This window comes from Bufo bufo, chromosome 7 (genome assembly GCF_905171765.1).
Source record: "Bufo bufo chromosome 7, aBufBuf1.1, whole genome shotgun sequence".
Taxonomy (NCBI): Eukaryota; Metazoa; Chordata; class Amphibia; order Anura; family Bufonidae; genus Bufo; species Bufo bufo.
This window is the reverse complement of record NC_053395.1, coordinates 30329025-30354308: the sequence shown is the minus strand read 5'-3', so window position 1 is coordinate 30354308 and position 25284 is coordinate 30329025. Positions and strand designations below refer to the sequence as shown.

Below are 25284 nucleotides of genomic sequence, written 5' to 3'. Positions count from 1 at the left end.
AACATTCTTCATCTGAAACATTCTTCAAAAACAAGAAGTACACGGAAACAGGCTTTATGTTGCGTAAATACACAAGCTAAATGTCCATCACTTAATTTAGGATGACATGAAGGCATGCTGAAGAAGGTGCCTAAAAAAAATAGTCATGTCTGTGCGCTGTGAGAGGGAGGAGAGAGGAGGGGGCTCTGTCACAGAGAAAGCGGTAATGTCTGGATGACAAAGAAAATAACCCATGATGGCTAATATGGCCGACCGGAAGTTCGGTCAGACAGCTACTTCCCGATCCAGGAAGTGAAGGCGAGAGAAGTCAGCTGAGCCTGCAAGTGACACATCTGTAGTCAGGTTTTCATCTTCGGTTGCAGATGGGTTTTGGACGGTTCCCGTGGTATAATTTTAGATCTTGAAGATTAAAAAAGGAAAATCATCTGCTAATAAATAATTATCACATTCAAAGTGATTATGGTTTGGGAGTATAATTGCGTGCTTATGAAAGCGGTGAATCATCACTCTGCAGGGATCTTGTGATCTCACGTGATGTCCGGGCACGTTTGCTCATCGCACTTCTCAGGGAGAATAGTTAAAGAGACACGAGGGTTTATTATCTGGTTAAGAATGGAAAAAAGCGGCCTAGTAATTAAAAAGTCAACAAGTTATGGCAAAGGTATCCATAAGTCCATGGACACCAGTGGAGGTAGCATGTCCTCAAGTCCATGGACACCAGTGGAGGTAGCCTGTCCTCACGTCCATGGACACCAGTGGAAGTAGCAAGTCCTCAAATCCATGGACACCAGTGGAGGTCGCATGCCCTCAAGTCCATGGACACCAGTGGAGGTAGCATGTCCTCAAGTCCATGGACACCAGTGGAAGTAGCATGTCCTCATGTCCATGGACACCAGTGGAGGTAGCATGTCCTCACGTCCATGGACACCAGTGGAGGTAGCATGTCCTCACGTCCATGGACACCAGTGGAAGTAGCAAGTCCTCAAATCCATGGACACCAGTGGAGGTCGCATGCCCTCAAGTCCATTGACACCAGTGGAGGTAGCATGTCCTCAAGTCCATGGACACCAGTGGAAGTAGCATGTCCTCATGTCCATGGACACCAGTGGAGGTAGCATGTCCTCACGTCCATGGACACCAGTGGAAGTAGCAAGTCCTCAAATCCATGGACACCATTGGAGGTACCGTAGCATGCCCTCAAGTCCATGGACACCAGTGGAGGTAGCATGTCCCCAAGTCCATGGACACCAGTGGTGGTAGCATGTCCTCACGTCCATGGACACAAGTGGAGGTAACATGTCCTACCTTCCTTTCTAGTAGGGTATAGGGCTGTGATGGCTAACCTCTGGCACTCCAGCTATGGTAAAACTACAACTTCCAAGATGTACACTTGCTTGGCTGTTGTCAGAGCTCCATGGTAATGAATGGAGCATGCTGGGTGTTGTAGTTTCACCACTGCTGGAGTGCCAGAGGTTTGCCATCAGTGGTATAGGGTATATAGTAAAGGACTGCTTTGTATGTACATGATGTTACTGATCTCGAGTTACAGCCCGTGTTTTAGCCTCGAGCTGCATTCACAATACTGTGTCCTTCAGAGCTGAACTCCCCCCCCCCAGCGTTCTCTGCTTGTTCAGTGTCTGCAAAATGCTCACTGTAGAGATTTGCCCTCAATGGACAAGGAGCTGTGAAAGAAGAAAGAACTGTCATTATAACAGCTTAGATAAGCTGTTAGAGGCGTGTCTGTCGACAGGCTTGCTGACTGTTTCCCTGTAGCAACCAGCAGAATTGGGAATGCAGCTCTAAAGGATATTATTCAGGAGCAGTAGAAAATAAGTAATAAGTTATGTATTTTCAAAGTTACTCTACTTTTTATTGAGATTATATCTATCACTGAATATATATAGGGGTGTTCTTGAAGGGCATTTTCTGCAGGACCAACTCTCTTAAACCAGGCAAATTGCCTGGTAAGGTTGTTCCTGCTGAGACACCACATTTATTTTCCTCCATTGTGTTGTTCTTTATTAATATGTAAATTAGGTATTTGGTGCACCGTGGGACGGGCACTTTCTGCTCTGCTCGCTTGGGGAATTCACAAGGCCAGGCATCTCGTCTGGACCCGTAATCTCACTCCTTCTCCTCTTAGATTACACTATGCGTCCCTGACTTCATCTATCACCCGGGAGAGAAGGTGCTCGGCTTCCTTCAGCTTCAGGATGATGTGATTGGCGCATGCGCAGTACATCTGCATCTGTTTCCCCAGGTGACTACTGCGCATGCGCCGACAGTTTAATCTACAGTGCAGGGACAAGACTACAGGGAGAGACATGATGGCTGATCTGGTCAATCCAGGGGAGAGGAGTGGCTAACAGTGCAAAGCAGAGGAGCAATGCCGCCCCTCGGTGCACCGAAGACCTGATTTGCATATCACTAACAAGTCAAATTACTCAGGAACCGTTCAACAGATCTGCGCGATTGAAGTATAATTTTACTCAGCAGGATCAACCCTGCCAGGCATTATGCTTGGTTGAAAGTTGGACATATCCTTTTAAGCGTATGATTTCCAGGATATTACGGTCAGTTAGCGCCTATGAGTAAGTCCGTTTTTTTTTTTCTGATTCGCTTTGAGCTATGTTTCTTTTCCCACACGACCTAAATATAATATGGGCATACATATGCATTGCATAACATCCATTAGCTGAGCGGCGCGTTTCTGCTTTACCCACCCTTCCCATACAATACAAGTCACAAAACACGTCGTGTCATCTGTAATTGCTGCCTCTTTCTTTCCGCTACGGTACAAAGACATGAAAATATTGTAGCTGAGGGATATAACCCGCGGTGATAGATGAGAAGAAGGAATGCATTGTTCCAGTTTCTATGGCCTCGGACCAGTGCCCCCTCTCACAAGTTTTTAAAGTCCGCTAAGTGCTCACCCTGCTGGCAAAATGCCTACATTTATTTCTCCTACATCCTACTCCTACAGGACGTTCTGTGTGCCACTCAGCGGGGCGCCGCCTACCCCATATGGCCACGCTACTGCTGCCTCCTCCGTCTTATCCGACCGGAAGAGGAGGACTGAGACGGTATAACCTGGGCATCTCCTCTTCTATACATCATTTTTTATGTATAGCTCGTATAAGTTATACATCTTGCAGTTATATGGACCATGATGCTGGTATAACCTAGGTATTAGCCTGTATTATACAGGAGACGCCCACTTGCCCAGGTTATACCAGCATGGTCCATATCGCTGTATACAAGAAGATGTATAACTTATACCAGCTGTACATATATAATTATATACAGGAGATACCCAGGTTATACCAGCATGGTCCATATCACTATATACAAGAAGATGTATAACTTATACCAGCTGTACATATATAATTATATACAGGAAATACCCAGGTTATACCAGCATTCTCCATATCACTATATATAAGAAGATGTATAACTTATACCAGCTGTACATATATAATTATATACAGGAGATACCCAGGTTATACCAGCATGGTCCATATCACTATATACAAGAAGATGTATAACTGATACCTTCTGTACATATATAATTATATACAGGAGATGCCCAGGTTATACCAGCATGGTCCATATCACTATATACAAGAAGATGTATAACTGATACCTTCTGTACATATATAATTATATACAGGAGATGCCCAGGTTATACCAGCATGCTCCATATCACTATATACAAGAAGATGTATAACTTATACCAGCTGTACATATATAATTATATACAGGAGATACCCAGGTTATACCAGCATGCTCCATATCACTATATACAAGAAGATGTATAACTTATACCAGCTGTACATATATAATTATATACAGGAGATACCCAGGTTATACCAGCATGCTCCATATCACTATATACAAGAAGATGTATAACTTATACCAGCTGTACATATATAATTATATACAGGAGATACCCAGGTTATACCAGCATGGTCCATATCACTATATACAAGAAGATGTATATCTTATACCAGCTGTACATATATAATTATATACAGGAGATACCCAGGTTATACCAGCATGGTCCATATCACTATATACAAGTAGATGTATAACTGATACCTTCTGTACATATATAATTATATACAGGAGATGCCCAGGTTATACCAGCATGCTCCATATCACTATATACAAGAAGATGTATAACTTATACCAGCTGTACATATATAATTATATACAGGAGATACCCAGGTTATACCAGCATGCTCCATATCACTATATACAAGAAGATGTATAACTTATACCAGCTGTACATATATAATTATATACAGGAGATACCCAGGTTATACCAGCATGGTCCATATCACTATATACAAGAAGATGTATAACTTATACCAGCTGTACATATATAATTATATACAGGAGATGCCCAGGTTATACCAGCATGGTTCATATCACTATATACAGGAAGATGTATAACTTATACCAGCTGTACATATATAATTATATACAGGAGATGCCCAGGTTATACCAGCATGCTCCATACCGCTATATACAAGATGTATAACTTATACCAGCTGTACATATATAATTATATACAGGAGATGCCCAGGTTATACCAGCATGGTTCATATCACTATATACAGGAAGATGTATAACTTATACCAGCTGTACATATATAATTATATACAGGAGATGCCCAGGTTATACCAGCATGCTCCATACCGCTATATACAAGATGTATAACTTATACCAGCTGTACATATATAATTATATACAGGAGATGCCCAGGTTATACCAGCATGCTCCATACCGCTATATACAAGATGTATAACTTATACCATACATATATAATTATATACGACGATTATCCCTTGTTTCATTGTCCTATCGCCCACCTTTGACTAAGCATTGCCCATCTTCAAGCCGACCCCGCTCAGAAGCTGCCAAGGCTAAGAGGGAACACTGCCTCAGACTATAGTATAAAGTGATACATTGTAACAACTGCCCCTGCCCTGCAAACACCTCTATTTGTTTTGCTTAGTAAGCATACAGGATTACAAGCCTGCTCCTTTTACAATGTGTCTGCAGTATATACAAGTCTATATGTTATACGCTCATATAGTAGATAAGACCTTAAAGGAGCACATCGGGCAAATCCTATATGCTGTGTTCTGCCCAGTGCTGTGCCTGACAGGAGCGGGCATGACACAAAGATTCATGTGCCTGGAGCACAGCGCTAAAGGGATTATCCCACAAATAATGTAAAATGAATTCATTCAACCCTAACCCTGAATGTGAAATGAAAAACCATATCGAACCAGTCCTGCGCCTCACATGGATCCAGAGATCTCCCCATTCAATGCTCCGATTGCTCTGCTAGATGTATTTCAAGCTGGCAGATTTGGGGATGGGGGTGTCCTTTCCCCGGGGTGTGTCCTTTCTGCTGCAGCTGTTGGCAGTTGAAGGATGAAACTGAGCATATATGTCAACCTCAGGGAGCAGGACAGAGAAATCAGGAAAAGAACAAACAGCAGGTGGCGCTATACATATTCATTTCATTGAATAACTTAGTAGCCATAAAACATTTTTAATTACAGGCAATGACAAAAATATTCAGATCCAGATGCTGGTTTGAAAACTGTAGAATATTGTTCATGGGACAACCCCTTTAATTTGACAACCGGAGGCAAATCCTATACATTGTGTTATGTCTAATGCCCAGTTTGAGGGGGAGAACCATGACTTCAATCTTGTGTCAGGCTCCTCCCCCTTGGGACGCTCACTTGTAGGAGTGGAAAAGTCTGTGCTGATTCCTTTCTTAAAATGTCATTTCACCTACAGAGTCCCAGATTTCCTGCTAAATCGGTGTCCTCCAACCTGCGGCTCTCCAGCTATTGCAAAAGTACTACAACTCCCAGCATGCCGAACAGCCTGTGGCTGGCAGTTGTTGTTTGTTTTGCAACAGATGGAGAGTGACAGAATGGGAAAAAACTGAGCTATAGGCTAAAATGTTGGCTTCCTTTAGCCACCACTAGGGGGAGTTGAAGCGCATACTGTTTTCTTATAGAAGTCAATTTATAAATAGAAGGCAGCATGCTCCTAAGCTCCCCCTAGTGGTGAGCAAAGGCAGCTAGAAATTATTTCCCTGACTACCAAAATTCTTGAGATTGACAGGGTATGTTGAGAGTTGTAGATTCACAGCACAGGTGGGAGACAACTAGTCTAAACCAATTGCACTTGACTATATAATGCATATCTGTTGATTTATGTATTTTGCAGGTACAGTGTAATCAAACCATATCTGATCGGATTAGAAAAGGATACTTTACAATACCTCAAAGAGCTATATGGATATACAGAACCCCCAAGTCGCAGGCGCAGAGACTTGAGGACGCCACAAAACATGTCTGCAGCCGAATCCGATTACTTCAGCAAGATTAGGTTATTTCCGGTGAAAAGCATAAATGACAATCAGGGGCATACCGAGGAGATCGCCACACGAAAAAGGAGCAGCATGGATGCCAGGGTGGCTCACAGGAATGCAGAGAACACCGATGAGAACATTGTGGGCTACAAGTTGGTAAGTAGTGCAGACCCTTCTTTGCTTGTTCTATACAGATCACTTCTTAGCAGTCATCTCATTATCACCAGAAGCAGGATTACAATAACAGGTGACACCTAGATAGACAAATAGATGGCACAGTATCCATCAAGTGCAACAGGAAAATATCACAGCTTATCTTCTCTCCTTCCCTGCAGAATGGCCTCTGCACAGGTCAAAGAAAACCATGTCTAGAAAACCATCCTTCATTCCAAGCCCCTAGAGTTTTTAGTGCAGCTGAACGTGAGGTTCTTGGCTTTAGAATTCTTTATATATGAAATTTTGGCATTCCTGTCTTATAACAGTGCGACCCCAACAACAGCACCGACTGCACAATCTTTACTTTTAGCTCGGCCACCAGCGCCATCCAGGAGTGGTACCGACTTCACTATATGAACATCCTGGCAAAAATACCTATGGAGAAGAAGATTGACATGGGTTACTCAGCCGACGAGCTGTTGATCAACTGTTTATTCGATGGCAAGCCCTGTGATGCCAGGTTAGTATTCTGAACCCCTAGGAAAACCAGTTTGTGTTCCCTGTGGGCATTTCTGAGGGTCAAGTCTGCACAGAAGGCTCAGCACACGGATCATATCTGTAGACATTAGATGGCGGTCCTGCTGGGTCCTCGCCAGTCTGTCTGGGTCCAGGAACATATCCCCCACCATGGTTATATGCTATATGTCTGATCATGTACTATATGTCTGATCGCGTGCTATATGTCTGATCGTGTATTATATGTCTGATCGTGTATTATATGTCTGATCATGTACTATATGTCTGATCGTGTATTATATGTCTGATGGTGTACTATATGTCTGATCGTGTATTATATGTCTGATCATGTACTATATGTCTGATCGTGTATTATATGTCTGATCATGTACTATATGTCTGATCGTGTGCTGTATGTCTGATCATGTGCTGTATGTCTGATCGTGTGCTATATGTCTGATCGCATATTATATGTCTGATCGTGTATTATATGTCTGATCGTGTGCTATATGTCTGATCGTGTATTATATGTCTGATCGTGTATTATATGTCTGATCGTGTATTATATGTCTGATCGTGTGCTATATGTCTGATCGCATATTATATGTCTGATCGTGTATTATATGTCTGATCGTGTGCTATATGTCTGATCGTGTATTATATGTCTGATCGTGTATTATATGTCTGATCGTGTATTATATGTCTGATCGTGTATTATATGTCTGATCGTGTATTATATGTCTGATCGTGTATTATATGTCTGATCGTGTATTATATGTCTGATCGTGTATTATATGTCTGATCGTGTGCTATATGTCTGATCGCATATTATATGTCTGATCGTGTATTATATGTCTGATCGTGTATTATATGTCTGATCGTGTATTATATGTCTGATCGTGTATTATATGTCTGATCGTGTGCTATATGTCTGATCGCATATTATATGTCTGATCGTGTATTATATGTCTGATCGTGTGCTATATGTCTGATCGTGTATTATATGTCTGATCGTGTATTATATGTCTGATCGTGTATTATATGTCTGATCGTGTATTATATGTCTGATGGTGTTCTATATGTCTGATCGTGTGCTATATGTCTGATCATGTACTATATGTCTGATCGTGTGCTATATGTCTGATCGTGTGCTATATGTCTGATCGTGTATTATATGTCTGATCGTGTATTATATGTCTGATCGTGTATTATATGTCTGATCGTGTATTATATGTCTGATGGTGTTCTATATGTCTGATCGTGTACTATATGTCTGATCATGTATTATATGTCTGATCGTGTGTTATATGTCTGATCGTGTATTATATGTCTGATCGTATATTATATGTCTGATCATGTACTATATGTCTGATCGTGTATTATATGTCTGATGGTGTGCTATATGTCTGATCGTGTATTATATGTCTGATCATGTATTATATGTCTGATCATGTGCTATATGTCTGATCGTGTATTATATGTCTGATCGTGTATTATATGTCTGATCGTGTATTATATGTCTGATCGTGTACTATATGTCTGATCGTGTACTATATGTCTGATCGCGTACTATATGTCTGATCGTGTATTATATGTCTGATCGTGTACTATATGTCTGATCGTGTACTATATGTCTGATCGCGTACTATATGTCTGATCGTGTACTATATGTCTGATCGTGTATTATATGTCTGATCGTGTACTATATGTCTGATCGCGTACTATATGTCTGATCGTGTATTATATGTCTGATCATGTACTATATGTCTGATCGTGTATTATATGTCTGATCGTGTGCTATATGTCTGATTGTGTATTATATGTCTGATCGTGTGCTATATGTCTGATCGTGTATTATATGTCTGATCGCGTACTATATGTCTGATCGTGTACTATATGTCTGATCGTGTATTATATGTCTGATCATGTACTATATGTCTGATCGCGTACTATATGTCTGATCGCGTACTATATGTCTGATCGCGTATTATATGTCTGATCGTGTACTATATGTCTGATCGTGTATTATATGTCTGATCGTGTACTATATGTCTGATCGTGTATTATATGTCTGATCGTGTACTATATGTCTGATCATGTACTATATGTCTGATCGTGTATTATATGTCTGATCGTGTGCTGTATGTCTGATTGTGTATTATATGTCTGATCGCGTATTATATGTCTGATCGTGTACTATATGTCTTATCGTGTGCTATATGTCTGATCGTGTGCTATATGTCTGATCGTGTATTATATGTCTGATCGCGTACTATATGTCTGATCGCGTACTATATGTCTGATCATGTGCTATATGTCTGATCGTGTGCTATATGTCTGATCGTGTGCTATATGTCTGATCGTATACTATATGTCTGATCATGTACTATATGTCTGATCGCGTACTATATGTCTGATCGCGTACTATATGTCTGATCGCGTACTATATGTCTTATCGTGTGCTATATGTCTTATCGTGTGCTATATGTCTGATCGTGTATTATATGTCTGATCATGTGCTGTATGTCTGATCGTGTATTATATGTCTGATCGCGTACTATATGTCTGATCGTGTATTATATATCTGATCGTGTATTATATGTCTGATCGTGTACTATATGTCTGATCGTGTACTATATGTCTGATCGTGTATTATATGTCTGATCGTGTATTATATGTCTGATCGTGTATTATATGTCTGATCGTGTACTATATGTCTGATGGTGTACTATATGTCTGATGGTGTACTATATGTCTGATCGTATATTATATGTCTGATCGTGTATTATATGTCTGATCGTGTATTATATGTCTTATCGTGTGCTATATGTCTGATCGTGTATTATATGTCTGATCGTGTATTATATGTCTGATCGTGTACTATATGTCTGATCGTGTATTATATGTCTGATCATGTATTATATGTCTGATCATGTACTATATGTCTTATCGTGTGCTATATGTCTGATCGTGTGCTATATGTCTGATCGTGTGCTATATGTCTGATCATGTATTATATGTCTGATCGCGTACTATATGTCTTATCGTGTGCTATATGTCTTATCGTGTGCTATATGTCTGATCGTGTGCTATATGTCTGATCGTGTGCTATATGTCTGATCGCGTACTATATGTCTGATCGCGTACTATATGTCTTATCGTGTGCTATATGTCTTATCGTGTGCTATATGTCTGATCGTGTATTATATGTCTGATCATGTACTATATGTCTGATCGTGTATTATATGTCTGATCGCGTATTATATGTCTGATCGTGTATTATATGTCTGATCGTGTATTATATGTCTGATCGTGTACTATATGTCTGATCGTGTATTATATGTCTGATCGCGTACTATATGTCTGATCGTGTACTATATGTCTGATCGTGTGCTATATGTCTAATGGTGTATTATATGTCTGATCGTGTACTATATGTCTGATCGTGTATTATATGTCTGATCGCGTATTATATGTCTGATCGTGTATTATATGTCTGATCGTGTATTATATGTCTGATCGTGTACTATATGTCTGATCGTGTATTATATGTCTGATCGCGTACTATATGTCTGATCGTGTACTATATGTCTGATCGTGTACTATATGTCTGATCGTGTACTATATGTCTGATCGTGTACTATATGTCTGATCGTGTACTATATGTCTGATCGTGTATTATATGTCTGATCGTGTACTATATGTCTGATCGTATACTATATGTCTGATCGTGTACTATATGTCTGATCATGTATTATATGTCTGATGGTGTATTATATGTCTGATCATGTGCTGTATGTCTGATCATGTACTATATGTCTGATCGTGTATTATATGTCTGATCGTGTATTATATGTCTGATCGTGTACTATATGTCTGATGGTGTATTATATGTCTGATGGTGTTCTATATGTCTGATCGTGTACTATATGTCTGATCGTGTACTATATGTCTGATCATGTACTATATGTCTGATCGTGTACTATATGTCTGATGGTGTTCTATATGTCTGATCGTGTACTATATGTCTGATCGTGTGTTAAATGTCTGATCGTATACTATAGGTCTGATCGTGTACTCAGTGGCGTGCCTAGGGTGTTTGGCACCCGGGGTGGGTCCTTTTTCTGGCACCCCCCCAATACTTAAAAAAAATTGTACCCCCTCACAGTTGTATTGCCCTCATTGTACAACTTTCACAGTAGTTTTGTACAGATGCGTTCCCCCTCACAGTAGTTATGCCCACATTGTGCCCTCTCACAGTAGTTATGCCCACATTGTGCCCCCTCACAGTTGTAATGCCCTCTTTGTGCCCCCTTCATAGTAATAATCCCCATTGTGTCCCCTTTATCGTAATAATAATCCCCATTGTGCCCCCTTCACAGTAATAATGCCCATTATTTCCCCTTAATAGTAGTAATGCCCTCTGTGCCCCCTCCATAGTAGAAATCCCCATTGTGCCCCTTCACAGTAATAATACCCACTGTGCCCCCTTCACAGTAATAATGCCCACTGTGCCCCCTTTACAGTTGTAATGCCCTCTGTGCCCCCTTCATTGTAGTAATGCCCTTTGGCTCCTTGCCCCCTCCATAGTAGAAATGCCCATTGTGCCCCCTCCATAGTAGTAATGCCCTCTATGCCCCCTCCATAGTAGTAATGCCCTCTGTGCCCCCTCCATAGTAATAAAGCCCTCTGTGCCCCCTCCATAGTAATAAAGTCCTCTGTGCCCCCTCCATAGTAATAAAGTCCTCTGTGCCCCCTCCATAGTAATAAAGTCCTCTGTGCCCCCTCCATAGTAATAAAGTCCTCTGTGCCCCCTCCATAGTAAGAAAGTCCTCTGTGCCGCCTCCATAGTAATAAAACCCTCTGTGCCCCCTCCATAGTAATAAAGTCCTCTGTGCCCCCTCCATAGTAATAAAGCCCTCTGTGCCCCCTCCATAGTAATAAAGTCCTCTGTGCCCCCTCCATAGTAATAAAGCCCTCTGTGCCCCCTCCATAGTAATAAAGCCCTCTGTGCCCCCTCCATAGTAATAAAGCCCTCTGTGCCCCCTCCATAGTAATAAAGTCCTCTGTGCCCCCTCCATAGTAATAAAGCCCTCTGTGCCCCCTCCATAGTAATAAAGTCCTCTGTGCCCCCTCCATAGTAATAAAGCCCTCTGTGCCCCCTCCATAGTAATAAAGCCCTCTGTGCCCCCTCCATAGTAATAAAGCCCTCTGTGCCCCCTCCATAGTAATAAAGCCCTCTGTGCCCCCTCCATAGTAATAAAGCCCTCTGTGCCCCCTCCATAGTAATAAAGCCCTCTGTGCCCCCTCCATAGTAATAAAGCCCTCTGTGCCCCCTCCATAGTAATAAAGCCCTCTGTGCCCCCTCCATAGTAATAAAGCCCTCTGTGCCCCCTCCATAGTAATAAAGCCCTCTGTGCCCCCTCCATAGTAATAAAGCCCTCTGTGCCCCCTCCATAGTAATAAAGCCCTCTGTGCCCCCTCCATAGTAATAAAGCCCTCTGTGCCCCCTCCATAGTAATAAAGCCCTCTGTGCCCCCTCCATAGTAATAAAGCCCTCTGTGCCCCCTCCATAGTAATAAAGCCCTCTGTGCCCCCTCCATAGTAATAAAGCCCTCTGTGCCCCCTCCATAGTAATAAAGCCCTCTGTGCCCCCTCCATAGTAATAAAGCCCTCTGTGCCCCCTCCATAGTAATAAAGCCCTCTGTGCCCCCTCCATAGTAATAAAGCCCTCTGTGCCCCCTCCATAGTAATAAAGCCCTCTGTGCCCCCTCTGTTTTAAAAAATAAACCATTCTGTGCGCCGCTGGCTTGAAGGAGGGGAGGAGCGCGGGGAGCTGAGCGGTGAGTGACAGGAGCGCGGGGAGCTGAGCGGTGAGTGACAGGAGCGCAGCTCTCTGCACTCCAGCAATGAGCGCTTCCACCTGTATTGATGAAAGCGCTCATTGCTTCTGGCACCCCCCTGAGAGCCGGCACCCGGGGCGGACCGCCCACCCCTCCCCCTTTTAGTACGCCACTGCGTGTACTATATGTCTGATCATTTTCTATATGTCTGATTACTGTATGTCTGATTATGTACGATATAGTATATGACACATGGATACATATCAGGTTTTACCGTCTGCTTGGACATTACTCACCCGCCGAACCAGCTCAACATTAAGATATTTTAAATAACGGCATTATGCAAATTTCTAGGTAGTGCCGCCGTGTTGTGATCCCGGATATGAATCCTCTGTAGGCATGAAGTAGTAATTGCAATTACAAAAAAAAATCAACAAATAAATTAAGAAAAGTCTTTCAAGCATGTAGCGAGTATCTTCACTATACTGCTCTTTAATAGTAGATGCAATAAGCATGTGACTGACTAGAAATATGTTATATAGCAATGATGGTAACCGTAAATTTTTTACGGGGTCAGGAAAGGGGAGGCTTGGCTCCCTTTCTCCAAGGCTGGAGGTAGTCCCTTTCTATTGGCAATTTTAGTATAAAAAGTAACACACTGAATATGTTTTTCTGCAATACGTACTGTAGTAAGGGGGCATTAAAGTCCAACGATGGGGGTCTGTGGTGTGGAGGTATCACACTGGGAGGTGCTTCGTTTTCTGCATGTAGACCCCTGGTTTTAAGCCTCGGGAATTAAAGGGATTATCTAGTATGAATAACCCATTTTCAGGGTCCTCTTCTCTTGACCAGAGTGTATAAGGGTTAGAAGGAGCGACTCCCATTCTGGAGGACCTGCCCTGTCCTGCATTGCACTGACAATCTGTTGAGCACTGTGTACTGCTTAAGTTCCCCTGTGGTGGCGCTGAAGAGCAACTGAACACATCCTGTGAGGTTCCTGCACAGTTTACAGCCAATTGGTTCCCAGCAGAAGAGACTTTGTGATCATCTTAACTTTGTGGAACCCATCCAAGGTGGACAACCCCTTTCATTGTCCATGGCTTTGAGTTTATGTCCAACGTCTTCAAGAGCATTAGTCCTATCACGCGATGTTTGTCTCAGCCACCTCTAAGGCTGTGTTAATTTCCATTGCAGGAACTTTACCCTGTTCCACCATTCACTTTATGGCAACTGCTACACCTTCAATGATGCCCAGCAGAAGCAGCTGTTGGAGTCCTCCATGGGTGGTTCGGAGGCTGGTAAGAACTCTAGCATATATTTTCTATGACCTTGGTTAAGTTGTTACCTATGTATATTAACAGTCTTGGTGCTCCTTGTTCTTAGGGCTGAACTTGATCATCTACATTGATGAAGAGGATTACAACCCATTCTTGGTTACAGCAGCAGGCGCCAAGATATTGGTGCATGATCAAAACGATTTTCCATTCATTGAAGAGTCAGGAACAGAACTCGAGACGGCTACGGAAACATCTATTGGGATGCATTTGGTAGGTGAAGAATGAGTGGTTTGTGTAATAGTTGAATGTGAGGGAGTAGCTCTAAGGAGTGCAGAGGTAGAAGGTATCTGAGAGGGCTTAAAGACCTAACTACCACATATGAAGATCTCATATGGCAAGTGTGTTGTTATAGATTTTGCATTAGGCCCAGGAGCTCCAAGTTACGTCTTGAATTGTACTGTAATGATAAACATCTTCCAGCTTCACAAGGTTCTGCTAGAGTAGTCCAAATGGCCCTGAAGATGGCCATGATGCTACGAGTCTTCTAATGTCTTCACATCTCCTGACTGGCTCTACATGAAGTACTCTTTGGCCCCTGACTAGTATAAAACGGACCAGACTTTCTTAGTTAAATTGTCGATCAGACATGTTACATCAGTAAAGGTCTAAGAGACAACCTGAACCAAGGCAATATGGCTTCTTTCCACTGGGAATGCCACTCAAACGGGCACTACTACTAATAGAAACCAGGCACGATTGCTGCAGTGTGGGCCACACTGACCAGCTGGACGTCCCTGCCAGGCTGAATGACGTATCCTAACTTTCTAATGAAAGAATCTGTGCCCAGGATAGTTAATTGGAAAAATTAATTTGAATGCCTATTATTATGAGTTACATTTTAATGGATTCATAACATCACATCCCTTTTTTCTACCCCCCCCCCCCTCCCTAATTGATCTATGTACGTGTGCTGCACGCCTGATACCCGTGACATGAAATAACTCTGAATTTAGCATAAGTGAAATACGAGGCCGGGTAATTGGTGTCAGTCAGGTAGTTCTGGATGTTGGAAGATTATAATTTACTTGGAAAAATGTATTGATGAGTGATGAAAGAATCTATTCTGATCACTGTATGTTTATTCCAGACGGAATCTACTAAGTTAAGTAGCCCGTACAGCGAATGCACCATCGACGGAAGTGATGTCCCTATCCAGAACTTGTACAACAAGAAATATACTTTTCAGGTAAATAATAATATGTTGGTAAAATATGTGATAGATACTGTAGATTGCTAAATAGATGATAGATAGATAGATAGATAGATAGATAGATAGATAGATAGATAGATAGATAGATATTAGATATATAGATAGGAGATAGATAGATAGATAGATAGATAGATAGATAGATAGATAGGAGATAGATAGACAATAGATAGATAGATATGAGATAGATAGATAGATAGATAGATAGCTAGATAGATAATAGATAGATATTAGATAGATAATAGATAGATAGATATTAGATAGATAGATAGATAGATAGATAATAGATAGATAGATAGATAGATATTAGATAGATAGATAGATAGATAGATAGATAGATAGATAGATAGATAGATAGATATGAGATAGATAGATAGATAGATAGATAGATAATAGATAGATATTAGATAGATAATAGATAGATAGATATTAGATAGATAGATAGATAGATAGATATTAGATAGATAATAGATAGATAGATATTAGATAGATAGATAGATAGATAGATAGATAATAGATAGATAGATATTAGATAGATAATAGATAGATAGATAGATATTAGATAGATAGATAGATAGATAGATAGATAGATAATAGATAGATAGATAATAGATAGATAGATATTAGATAGATAATAGATAGATAGATAGATAGATAGATAGATAGATAGATAGATAGATATTAGATAGATAGATAGATATAATAGATAGATATTAGATAGATAATAGATAGATAGATAGATAGATAATAGATAGATAGATAGATAGATAGTTAGATAATAGATAGATAATAGATAGATAGATAGATAGATAGATAGATAGATAGATAGATAATAGATATAAGATAGATAGATAATAGATAGATATTAGATAGATAGATATAATAGATAGATAATAGATAGATAGATAAATAGATAGATAGATAATAGATAGATAGATAGATAGATAGATAGATAGATAGATAGATAATAGATATAAGATAGATAGATAATAGATAGATATTAGATAGATAGATAGATATAATAGATAGATAATAGACAGACAGATAGATAGATAGATAGATAATAGATAGATAGATAAATAGATAGATAAATAGATACAGTAGATAGATAGATAGATAATGGACACCTGGAATCTGCTCCTTGTCTATTACATACATTACATCTCGTCCATGTCCATCCTTTTTGCAGATTTGCCTCTATTCGTGTTTCCAAATCGAGATGGTGAAAACCTGCGGATGTGCCCACCATGACCACCCACTACCCCAAGGGGCGAAATACTGCAATTTTGATGAAATGCCCAGTTGGAGTAAGTGGCATCACTCTTGGTTACATCACTTTGAATATCAATGTTGGTCTGATGGACCCGTTAGATTACTTATAATGCCCCCAGCGCTATTGGCATCTTGCCCTCGTTCTTTTTTAATCCCTCTTGAGGTAGTACATTACACAGTGTGACTGCTCGAACCGCAAAGAACCATTTCCTATATTTCGTCCACATGTCAGGAATGCCCCCTGGTCCTTGGAAGGAATAAATCCTGTGCCAGTTCTTACCACTCATGTCTATATGGACATAAGATCACTTTCCCAAGCCCGATTTCTCTAGCCTCCCATGATATAATCTAGTCACCGCCTTTGAACCCTTCTCCGCTCACCAATATAATTTTACAACGTGGAGCCCAAACCTGAATCCCACATTCACGATCTGGTCTTACAAGGGGTATGTTAAATCAGAATCACTGGCTTTTTTCTCTCTTTTCATAAACCCTAAAATCAAACTTGCTTTTGCAGCTGCTGCCTGACATTGAGTACTGCTGCTTAGCTTACTCCCAACCAGAATACCTGAGTACCCAGCTGTTTCAGAATAGCTCCGATGCTGGAGCTTGGCTTCTGAACTACACAGCTCCATCCATTGTGTAGTGGACGAAGTTGGTAGCAGCCAGAGCGCTGCTCCGGCTGAAGTGTATACACACTGGATGGAGCTGTGTAGTTCCAGCGTTGACCTCCAGCAACGGAGCTACTCTGAAATGGTTGAGCGGCAAAGGTGCGGGTGGTCGGACCTCGACAATCAGATGTTGATGGCCTTTTCTGAGCATTGGCCATCAATATTAAAATCCTGGACAACCCCTTTAAACCCTGCCCCTTGGACCGCCCACTTTGGGGAAGAGCTTTTTGAGTCACCTCCCTTTTGTGACCCAATTTGACAGATCAGATTCAGATATTCTTTGTATATGATGATAAGAATTTATCAATCGCTGATTTTTTTTAATTTTTCTCCCTCCTTCTTCTAGTTTACTGTTACTTCAAGCTGCACAGACAGTTTGTCGAGGAAGAGCTGGGGTGTCAGAGTACTTGTCGCGAGACCTGCAGGTGAGATTTCCGTCATTTACCGCACCAGAATCAGGGATGTGGGCATGTATGGTCTAACACGCTAATTGTCTAAAAGAAATGCTCATTCACATTGCCTTTTGCTGGCCGAATTTTGGCGCGGATTCCAAGTCCACGTGGTGTCCACGGAGGTTTAAAGCCACTACATGTCCCTCCTTGACACAGTGTCCTGCAAGCAGTGGTCGGTGTCCGCTCGCGGATGAGTTCCATTCAACGAGGCTAAACCAGGAGCAGTTCTGTGGCGTTCAAAGTGAAAAACCACGGCGACTTCTGCCATTGAATACGTGGTGGATTTTACAGTGGCAAAATCCGCCGTGTGAACATACCATAAACTAGACTCATTTAGTGGGGCAGATTTACGGCCCTTTGCAACCAATCAGAGCGCCCGAAGAAATGAAAGCTGCATTGTGAATGATTGCTATGGGCAACAGAGACATTTTGTTTTTTAGATAGTTCCACAAATCGCCTACTGTGTCCATACTTACCAACATTATTGTTTCTAAATTCAAGTCAGTTAAGCCCCGCCCTGGACCGCACACCTCTGGGCAGAGCTTACATAAGCCCTACCCTATTTTCCGCCCAAGGCAGCCTTAATTTGCCAGGATTATCTCAGAAAATTTAGGGACAGTCCCTGCGAATTCGCAACTGTTCGCAACTATTTATGTCGTGCTCCGCCCCCTCAGTCTCTGCAGTAGACATAACACAGTGCAGCAGTTGTTTCCAATGAGTTCCTTTAAGCAGGCATAAAACTCTGAGACTTCTTAAGGGAAATCGGTCAGCAGATTTGCACCTATCAAACTGACTGACCCGTTACCTGAGCACTTGGCAGCTGAAGGCATCTCTGTTGGTCCCATGTTCATATGTGACCGCATTGCTGAGAAAAATGATGTTTTATTATATGCAATTGAGCCTCTAAGAGCAATGGGGGCGTTGCCGTTACACCTAGAGGCTCTGCTCTCTCTGCAACTGCTGCACCCTATGCACTGACAGAGCCAGGCAGTGAAAACGTCATCACACCTGGTCCTGTCAACCAAAGTGCAGAGGGTGCAGCAGATGCAAAGAGAGCTGAGCCTCTAGGTGTAATGGCAATGCCCCCGTTGCTCCTAGAGGCTAATTTGCATATATTTAAACATCCTTTTTCTCAGTAATATGGACACATATGAACATGGGACCAACACAGATGCCTTCAGCTGCCAAGCGCACATGTAACAGTCAGCCAGTGTCATAGGTACACATTTACTGGCAGATGCTCTTTAAAGAGGTTGTATCAAGTATCATAGAGAATGGATGGCGTGGAAGAGGGCATGCTCGACCTGACGTTCCATCACATCAGGGAAACGGGACCCTCTGTTCTCAGGATTTGAAAAATAATCTCAGCTCTGGGATTTCTTTAAGGAGTTGTATCAAGTTTGCAAGTTATTCCCTACCCACAGGATAGGGGATATCTAACTGATTGCTTGGGGGGGATCCCACCGCCGCTTCCCCCACCGATCCTCAAAATGGATGGAGCAACAGGGCACCTGCTCAACCTGTCGCTCCATCAGATCGTGGAAAAGAGACCCCCCCAGTTCTCAGGATCAGTGGGTATGGAAACACTTGCAAATTTGGCACAACCCCTTTAACTCTTAGCAATTATACTTACATAACAGGAACGCGATCAATTGCTAGGCTCCGGATGACCTCGCCAGTTTGCTTCTTGATCCCTTCCATCTCCCCCGGGACTTCTCTAGTTACTGCTCCTCCTTTGTTCCATGTCTTGCATTACACTTTGGGAAGTTATGTGTTAGACTCTCGTATAAAGAGAATATACATTTTTGTCTTTTCAGTTTTAAAGAATGGATGTTTACAAGAAGTGTGGCCAAATGGCCCTCAATTAGTGCTGAGGTAAGACGATCATTGCTCCTTCTCCTGAAGGCTAACTATATAATAGAGGCTTACCATTACTTGTTCTTAAGAAAGCCATCAGACCTTCATTGCATACAGTATGTGTATGTGGGTTGGCCTTCACCTGCAAAAGAAATAAAGTCCTATTATCTATGGCATGGACCCAACAGCCTAGCAGGCGTCAATGGAGTCCTGGTTGCTTAGGAGAAGAAATAGTGAAGAATCCCTTTAAATGACAGCTAGATTAAAGAGATATTCCCATCTCAGAATGTGCTTGCCGCGATCTTGGGATTAAAGGGGCTGCGGCTCCATCTCCCAAGTTTTTGCTAGCAGGGAATGTGGCCCCATTCACATGAAGCATGTCTTCATTCTAAAGATTCATGGAAAACTCATCAGTCAGATTCCCAATGATCAGAAAGAGAAGGCATATGTATTATGGACCCCCCCCCCCCCAATCTTGTGGGTCCATGAGGCACGTATTGTATCTCACAACTTTCCCATGTCTATCTTTTCAATCAGGAATGGACATTACGAGTTCTGTCCTGGGAGCTGGGAAGCAGAATAAACAAAAACCTGACCAAGTAAGTATCTTCAGATACCTGAGGTGGGCATAGATGCAAAGACATACTATGTTCTGTAGATCTCACTAGGGTTAAAACAGTTCTGCTGTGGATTGTTGTATTGTAGTATTTTCGTTGGCCAGTTGTTGCTAAATGCTATTACTGCAGCAACAAAAGCCAATAATGATTCTTAAAGGTGCTGTCTCATTGAGAAAACCCCTTCTCACATACCCTATTTCTTAGATAACGATGGGATTCCTCCATTCAGGGCCCTCATTTATTAGCCAGAGCCAAAAGGGACTACAAATCTCATCCATAAGGGAATACTTTCTTCCACATCATCCGGAACCACAGCCAGTAAACGCAGAAACTGCTTCCAGTCTTCCTTAACCACTAACGTTGGCAGGAAGCTAAGGCTACCGCTAGGTGCTCCACTAGAGTTGGCCACAAGGCCGGATGGACTTGGCTGCTAGGGACCCAGGTTATGTCTGCGAAATTAGGTAGCAGAAAACTGGCGCATGGTTGCTAAAAATGGATCAACCAGAATGACCAGGCGGAAAAGAGTAGTAGAAAAGCATGGTCAGAACCAGGGGAGACAGATAGGGCCCAAATAGCAGATGAGCGGTTAATCTGGAAACTAGCCACGTCACAATACCAGGAGAATCAGTAGAAGAAAATTCAGGAGAGAAGGGGTTAATCCAGAAAGCAAGCTATGCTCTGTACACAGAGGATTAACCAGCAACAGTGATTCAGGTTCAAAGAGAGCCAGGAGACTTTACACAATCACCAGCAGCTGGCCACGACTCAGTGACAGAAGACTTATATCCCTCGCCTAGCTCTTGGTTTGGACGCTGAGCCAGGGACCTGATTGGCTCGACTTCTAGCTCCAGCTTGACTGGTCAACATGGCAGCCCTCTCAGCACAGGATTTTGTAAACTCCTGACACCATCTCTTATTTTGGAGGACCCAGCATCTCCAATCATTACATGAACAGTCCACTGATTTCAATGATCGGTGTGTAATGCTTTATTTCCCCCGTGGTGGCGCTGCAGGGAAATTGAACACTTGCTGCCAGGTTCTCGACAGTTTATAGCTGATCGCTGAGATTCCCAATAACAGGACATGTAGTGGTCAGCTTATCATGAGGGGAACGCTTCTAAAAAAAAATAGGGATTGTCTCAGGTGGACAACCCCTCTAAGTAGGCTGTGTCAAATTCTACATTTTATATATACCTTTATATATTATGTAATGCAGTGACATCAGCACTATCCTGCTCATCTGAGCTTGCATTTCACCGGTATTGATTTACTGCTTTGTCATCCTTGTAAGAAGCTTGCTGACATTGTTGGCTTCATATAAAATATCTAAGTCATGAGAATTACTAGGGAGATTTAATTAGTACTTTCCTAAATTAAAACAGCACAGTATCTGCACAAACAGGGAAGTGCCTAATTTGTGGACTGTGTAAGTGGTAGTGATCGATATGGGCAACCTTATGATGGTCTCACACTAACTTTTCACTAGGTACATATTCCTATGAGAGGTGCATTCTACTATGTATTCACCTAATGATGTACTTGGTAAGGACTATTTTAGTAGGAAGACTGCCTTCCCCTTATAGGAGTTCTCTGCTTGGGACAATCCTGGTTTTCTTGACAATAAGCTGATCAAAAAGTGTTCACTTGCTGAAATCACCAGCGATCAACTGTAATCTGTGGGGAAACCTGGCAAGTGTTCAGATTCCCTGCAGTGCCACCACAGGGGAAACTGAGTATTACACGTGTCTCTGTATATCCTGGTAATGCAAGAACGGGACAGGTCCTCCATATGTAACTACTCTCCACTCTAACCAATTAGGGGATACCCCCTCCATAAATTCAGAATTCTCTAACAGGGTATATGAAAATGGCTTTTGTACATTAGACAGCCTCTTTAATTCAACCAATATTGGTCCACCTAGACTAACTATTTAAAGGGGTTATGCCATGATTGATGTAAAAAATGAAAATCAGACATCATATAGTACAAGACACTACCTTATATCAAAGCTAAAACCAGCCCTGTACCTCGCGTGGGTCCAGAGATCTCCTTATTCATGGCTCCAATTGTTTTGCTAGATGTATTTAAAGCTGACAGCCTGGGGAAGGGGGCTTTTTCTAAGAGGGTGTGTTCCTTTTTAATGAAGAGGGGTGTTGTGGCTCTTTCCCTGTAACTGCCAAAGCTTCTTACAGAAAATATTGCTGGTGACATGTGAAGATTTAAACTGAGCATGTGTAACCATCTCAGTGAGGTGGACAGAGAAATAAGGAAAAGAACAAACAGCAGGTGGCGCTATACACATACATTTTATTGAATAGCTCAGTGGCTATTACCTGCAATTACAAAAGTATTCAGATCCAGGTGCTGCTATGAAAAATTTGGAATATTTTTTGTGGGGCAACACTTTTAAGTTGATAGCACGTTCATGTACTTAGCATTCCTCTTCTGATTTTTTTCTTTTAGAAATGATCTAGCAAATCTGGACATTTTCTACCAAGACTTGAACCTCAGAACTATTGCTGAAAGTCCTTCCTCCAGTGTAAGTCCTCTCTGCTCCCTTTCCTGTGACCAGAAACTCAACTTGAAGCTTCTGGGTTCCAATGCAAAGTCTGTAATATGACCCCTTCCTCCAAACAACATGCCAGGGGGTGGAGGTGCCCTTGGGCTCCCTTAGCCACCAGGGCATGTGTGTTCTTGCTTTTCAAGTTCTGTTACTTTGGGAACATGAAATATGACCACTGTAAGTTAAAAATGTCTTAAAAACAGATGTTCTAACTCACCTTCTTCTCTATCAATAGCTCACAAATCTTCTTTCAAACGTCGGAGGTCAGTTGGGCCTTTGGATGAGCTGTTCCATGGTCTGCGTGCTTGAGATTGTGGAGATATTCCTCATTGACTCTTTTTGGGTGGTCTTACGTCCGAAGTGGCACAAGCTGATTAAATGGTGGAAAAATCGTAAACAAGAAGACGAGGAGCTGCAGCACCCTGATACTATGGCCGGTCATGACAATCCTGGCCTAACGGAAGAAGATCCACCAACATTCAACACTGCTCTTCATCTTCCTCACGTTGACAACTGCCAAGTACCAAGAACACCACCTCCCTTGTACAGGTCTCTTCAGATACAATCAACTTTCAGTGGGCATCCTGCGAACTTTGATGATGAAATAGAAGAAATGTAAAGTAATTAATCGTTCTCCTCTTAGAAACGTTTCCTAAAGGAGAACTCTTGTTGCCAAGGCTTTTGTTAAGAAGCCATAGTTCAAAAGGGATCAATAAAGAACAACAACATGAAAGTTGGTTGTATTTTAAACCAATTCAGAGACATTTAATGATTTGGAAGACTCCAGGGCTGTTTCTATGTAAATTTCTCAGTAGCTAATGTTTTATACAGTATATGGTGCTAGTTTAGTATTTAGTGTATACTTCAAGAAGGTCTTCTATCCCTCACAATGTGCCACAATTGTGTTGACAGAAAAGTCAATGTTTGTTACTGTAGCCTGGTCATCTGACCACTAGTTCTTAAATTTTTGTACATTACGCTGATTATTTTTGCACATCTTATTCCTCTGAAGGGGTATCCTGGCGGCAGTCCTTGCCTGGATAGTGTAAGGAACACTAAAATAAAAAATATTGCTATCCAGTAGATCCCTTGGCCATAGACAGCTAAAGTCGCCATGCTGAAAATGGTCATAGCATAGTATCAAAACATTTCTAATTTGTGGTTGGAGATAATATTTTAAATTTTTTACTTGGCAGATAGGCATTTACATGCTGTGATTCACTCATAATGACCAGACTGTGCCTTTAATCAAAGACTAATTCATTCAGTTAGTTAATTGAAGTGAATTGTTAGGAATTGGATATGTGGTTTTGCCAGTCCTGGGCGTCATGGGCATGTGTCCCAGGTCTTATGCATGGTGTCCTGGAACTGTCCTCAGCAGTGATCTCTAAATTTGATTGAATCTGTGTCTTCCCAGTATCCTACGGCATACCATTTTTTTTGCACAGTCCACCAGCACCCCTGGCATGGACAGTTAGCAAAAAGTCTACTGCCAGCTTGAGGCAAGATGGACTATCTGGACCACAATGTTGACCTTATGAATGTGTTAAGCTTCCTCAGGTTTTGAATGGGTATCCAAGGCCAATACCAGCTTACCAGCTCTTCACGTTGAGCCATCCCACTGAAGATTGCGTGTATTGGGGTAGCGGCAACATCTGGCACCAACGAAGAGTTATTTTAGATCAAATCAATTACTATGAAATAGCCTTGTGTTTCTTCATCAAGCTTGGCTATCACGGAGACCCAAAGATCATCTAGCGTCTCTCTCATCATTTGTCTTTCCATCAGACTTTTAGAGTGTTTTAGATGATTGTGACAACGTTTAATGACTACCGAACAATTCTACTGTTATCTTTTACTGTTGTCAATATGCTCGAGGACAATTGTGCTGTGCACAAAATGCTGCTATGTACAAAACTTATTGGCCTGTTCTATGGCCACAGAAGAAGGGGTCAAGCAATATATGTTCTCTAACAATGTACGTGCCTTTAGGTTAACCGAGCATGGAACTCATGCATATGTATGAGGCATGTATGTATATGATGGCATATTTAGATTCATGTGAATATTTTTTTAAATAAAATATTGTGAACAATCATGACTGAGAATCAATGAAGCAACTCTTCTGTGAATCAGCCAGCTGGCAACCGTCTGTCTGATTTATGGCCCTTCAGTCCATGGGGGTTTGAGTTAATGTGTTCCTGAAAAAGTCCTAAGCTCTTATGGGTGGAAATATAAAAGCCTATAATGACAATGTTACTGAATCCCCTTTCTAAGTTCTAAGGGAACCCCAACTGGTGATATTTTGATGTCCTTAATTTTGCACAGCTTATATCCTTGGTTGTCAACGTGCCATGTGTTAAAGGCCTGAGATTTGGTTCTTAACTCT

At 41.7% G+C, this 25284-nt stretch overlaps 1 protein-coding gene across 2 annotated transcripts in view; it reads left to right on the top strand.

Annotated features, from left to right (window-relative positions):
• Positions 1 to 24987, top strand: part of SCNN1G (sodium channel epithelial 1 subunit gamma) — a 32776-nt gene extending 7789 nt beyond the window's left edge. For both annotated transcript variants that reach the window (XM_040439335.1, XM_040439334.1), the window contains exons 3-13: positions 6259 to 6559; positions 6886 to 7079; positions 14113 to 14216; positions 14302 to 14465; positions 15343 to 15441; positions 16652 to 16769; positions 17752 to 17830; positions 19675 to 19732; positions 20252 to 20313; positions 22796 to 22871; positions 23131 to 24987. In XM_040439335.1, coding sequence (XP_040295269.1) covers positions 6259 to 6559; positions 6886 to 7079; positions 14113 to 14216; positions 14302 to 14465; positions 15343 to 15441; positions 16652 to 16769; positions 17752 to 17830; positions 19675 to 19732; positions 20252 to 20313; positions 22796 to 22871; positions 23131 to 23514 — 1639 coding nt within the window. In that variant the 3' untranslated portion in view covers positions 23515 to 24987. The remainder of the gene's footprint in view (positions 1 to 6258; positions 6560 to 6885; positions 7080 to 14112; positions 14217 to 14301; positions 14466 to 15342; positions 15442 to 16651; positions 16770 to 17751; positions 17831 to 19674; positions 19733 to 20251; positions 20314 to 22795; positions 22872 to 23130) is intronic.
• Positions 24988 to 25284: the final 297 nt, after the last annotated feature.